The sequence below is a fragment of the Nestor notabilis genome, unplaced genomic scaffold (assembly GCF_000696875.1).
Source record: "Nestor notabilis isolate BGI_N333 unplaced genomic scaffold, ASM69687v1 scaffold2072, whole genome shotgun sequence".
Lineage (NCBI taxonomy): Eukaryota > Metazoa > Chordata > Aves > Psittaciformes > Psittacidae > Nestor > Nestor notabilis.
Window position 1 is genome coordinate 25,844 of NW_009916784.1, and position 4,061 is coordinate 29,904.

The following is a 4,061-nucleotide window of genomic DNA, read 5'->3' on the forward strand; positions in this document are numbered from 1 at the left end:
TGATGGAAATACACTGGAAGGAAAATATGGTGAATTCTGGTTGGAGTTCAACAGTGGTTCACTTTTCAGCGTGACTAAATATGAAGGCTTTGAGGACAGACACTATGTTTGTCTCCATTCTAGTAGCCTCAATTTATATCATCAAGGTAGGGGTGGGATTGAGGTGGCTTTGGGACTAGGTTTGAAATGAGATGAGCTTCAAGTGTTTTAGGAGAAATGCTGTCTTTTTTTTTTTTTTTTTTTTTTTTTTTTTTGTGTGTTTTCCCTCTTCTCCCTCTAATAGTGTATCATTTGGCACCATAGATTTAGTTTATGACTAATGCTCCTAAATGCTGCAGTGATACAACTTCATGATAATTGTATTTACTTAGTTACAGTTTACTGCACATTCTCCTTGGCAACTGTTGGTCTTTAAAGGTACTGTGGTCCTCTGGCACATTAGCTGTACAGTCTGTTCTTTATTATGGAAGTACACACCTCCTACATGTTACTGGTTAGTCAGTTTTAAAAAGGTAAAGGTTACCAGTGGCTACTGTATCTTTCCTGAGTACCTAATTGTAGTTAGCAGGTAAAGAATTTTAAGTGGACTGTGTAGTTTGTATGACTGGTAACCCCCATGTAGTTAAACCGTAAGATTTCCCCCTCAAATGTCTCTTGAATCAGTGGTAGTCAAGTTAAAGTATTCTTTAGTGTAAGGCTTAATTATTGTGTGTTTAGAAGTTAGTCTGGCACCATAAAATGAGAAGGAGAGACATATTCTTGTCTCTCCATGTAACCCATAGGAGATTTCTGTCCTTTATTTCAACTTTGCCATTTTGTTGGGCAAATAAAAGAAGCCCTAATGTCACATTGAAGATTTTAGCTACAAGCATGGTTTTAAATATTATATCACCTGTAACCTTGCCTTCACAATTTTTGGTTGTCAGTGTGCATGACTAACTTTGATAATTAAAATAATTTTAAAGGTATTAAGCATAAAAAGGATTTTCCTTCCCTTTTCATCAGTAACTGCTTTGAAGCACAAGGTAACTAATTCTAAAATCTCTTTGCAGGTATGGTAGATGGGGTTGTCCCCTCCTCTGAAGTACGACTGCCCAGCACAATACGTCCCCATTGGTTAGAACCTACTATTTGTTTTTCTGAAGAAGATGGCCTTAGTAGGACTACTTCAGATGGTGTAGGAGTGGAATGTCCAAGTATGCTGACTGTTGCAGTCAAAATCCAATCAGATAAAATAGAGAGTAATACAAAGGTTTGTGGTTTTAAATTTGTGCTTTTATAAATTGAGTTATCTCAGTTTATATGAAAACATCTAGATGTGGGTTACCAGGGTTATAGATGATGAAACCATATAATTCTGAGCAGTTAATCCTCAAACTATAATTTTCTGTTAGAGTCTTTTGGGTGGATTGTAAAATTTAAGTATCAGCATAATTTATTAGTTCCTCCAATGCTTCACTTTGCTGCTCACACTTCATTTTTTTTACCAAATGCATTTCTTGGCCATTTGAGCTTTGTTTTGTTTTTCTTTGGTTGAGTTTTAATCTGGTGCCAAACCAGGCAAGAACAAATACAAAGAATTAAAAGCTTTCTGCTCAGCTTACTAGCAGTGTCATCTAATAGGCAGCCTTTGCTTACTGATTTTGGAGTGGCACTGGTAAATGAGTGGTATGTTTGGCTTTGACAGTAGCATTCATTAGCATGGCTAAATGATGACCTTCTATCTGGAATGGTGGTGACAAACAGGTTGGTAGAGTGATCTAGAGAAGAAGGAATCTGCAGACCAGCATAGTGTCATGGGGGCTCAGTTGACTCGGATTTGATCAACATAAAGAACTACACTGGGCTGGTACTTGTGGTAATTCCTGGTGAATCCCGGAATGAATAAGCAGGGAACCTTCCTTCCTATCACCACCACAAAATTGTCATTGCTAAATGGTCCTGTTGCAAAAAGCATAACGCTGTATTAGGGTTTCTGTTTAAGGAAGCAGGTTTTTTGAATTTAATCCTGTCACAGTCCTTTCTTCTTTTCTAGACACTTGGAGATTGTGGGAGCAGTAGGATGACTGCGTATCATAATCCAGATGTCAAATAGTTACATCTATTTCATGTAACCTAACTCGTGCAACTTTCTTGTGCAGGAATTTCTAGTTGCTGTTGGACTAAGAGGAGCCACCCTTCAGCACAGAGTACTGCCTTCAGGTTTAAGCTGGCATGAACAGGTCAGTTTTCTTGACTACATTTTCAGTTTCAGTCTTACTGCTTTAATTATCAAACTAAACCTTGATGGAAAATCTTTGTGTTAGGCTATGTCTTTTATCTTTGTCGTGGTTTAAGCCCAGCCGGCAACTTGGAACCACGCAGCCGCTCGCTCACTCCCCCCCTTTTCCTTCCTCCCCCTGCTCCCGGAGGGATGGGGAGGAGAATCGAAGGAATGTAACTCCCACGAGTTGAGATAACAGCTCTCCAGTAACTAAGGTATAATACAAACCACTACTGCTACCAATAATAATGATAAGAGGAATAACAAGGGAAAAGGACACAACCGCTCACCACCCGCCGACCGATACCCAGCCCGACCCGAGCAGCGATCTGGGCCTTCCGGGTAACTCCGCCCAGTTTCTATACTGGGCATGACGTGCTGTGGTATGGAATACCCCTTTGGCCAGTTTGGGTCAGGTGTCCTGTCTCTGCTTCCTCCTGGCTTCCCCTCCTCTCTGGCAAAGCATGAGACTGAGAAAGTCCTTGGTCAGAGTAAACATTACTGAGCAACAACTAAAAACATCGGTGTTATCAGCATTGTTCCCAGACTGAAAGTCAAAAACACAGCACTGCACCAGCTACTAAGAAGGAGAAAAAATGACTGCTGTAGCTGAACCCAGGACAATCTTACTCTGCTCTTAAAAGTGTTATTCTTTTCTTTTTTGTCTCTTTTTAAGGCCACTTAGCAGTCTGTACTCTTGCTCTTGAATTCTTACTTGTGTATTCATTTGCTGCAGTTCCTCTCGTCATCTGAAATCTCTGCCCTCAACATGTCAGAGAAGTTCTGGGGTTTTTTGAGGTCTTTTGTTGTTGTTGTTTGTTTGTTGTTTTTTGTTTGGGGTTTTTTTATGTTTTGAGTTTGGGGTTTTTTTTGGTTTTTTTGGTTTTGTTTTTTTTTTTCTTTCTTAAATTCAGATGGAAAATCTCAGTAGTCCAGTGTTACCTGAGCACTTAGATAATCCTTGATGTAAGAAAACACTCAAAACAAATAAGCATGCTGCTTGCAGCACTGAAAGCATTTCTATATTTTTCCCTTCCGCTCACCTAATTCCTCAAGTCCTGTTTCTTCTTTGTCTGTCTCTTGTTTTACATTGTTTGAATAGTAGTGATGGAGAAGACAACTTTGGGGAAGTAGTGAGGAGCGGTTTACACAAGTGCTTGTAATGCAGACCTCTGAATTAGAATGGTTGTACTAGTACATCTGGATGTGAAGATACAGCATAGCAGACATGGCTAGGGGACCAGTAGTACAGTAGCAGTATAGTTTCATGTACTTACACCATACTGGATTACAAACAGTAAACCAACATTGAAGCCTATCCTGTTTATCCTCCTGTACATTACAGTATGCTTATTTTTGCATGCGCTTTTATTGTCCAACTACATGGAGCTGAACTTAGTGCTTTGGACTCTGCTGTGTCATCACTTTCTTCTCAGCATGGTATTCGTATGTGTTCATGTAGCCTGCTTTATACAGTGTTGCTTATTTTCTCTGTGAATTTTTGTTCAGTTAACGTTACCTGAAACGCATTGGGTATCTGTTTTGAAGAGGGAGGGGGGGAAAATTGGCCCAAGAGATAGATAGAGGAAATGATTAAAAGGCTAGCAGTGTTGATATGCCCCAGGCTTGAAATAATTTAGTGTAACAGATTTGAGAGAGAACTGTGACAGATCTTAAAGAGGATAGGAGGTTTTTTTATGCAGTAATACATGAAAAAGAACTGTATACAATGCATGTGTACTTATTTCTGATTCTGAGCATATTTCCCACACACCCTTCACCACCCCCCCACCCCCTC

General features: G+C 39.7%; 1 protein-coding gene across 1 annotated transcript in view; it reads left to right on the forward strand.

The window, feature by feature from the left end:
- ATG2B (autophagy related 2B) overlaps window positions 1–2,222 on the forward strand; it is a gene marked incomplete at its 3' end in the record, with an annotated part of 28,023 nt that extends 25,801 nt beyond the window's left edge. The window contains exons 21-23 of the mRNA XM_010024733.1: window positions 1–146; window positions 1,053–1,252; window positions 2,142–2,222. The exon at window positions 1–146 is cut by the window's left edge and continues 35 nt beyond it. Of these exons, the coding sequence (XP_010023035.1) occupies window positions 1–146; window positions 1,053–1,252; window positions 2,142–2,222 (427 nt within the window). The remainder of the gene's footprint in view (window positions 147–1,052; window positions 1,253–2,141) is intronic.
- Window positions 2,223–4,061: the final 1,839 nt, after the last annotated feature.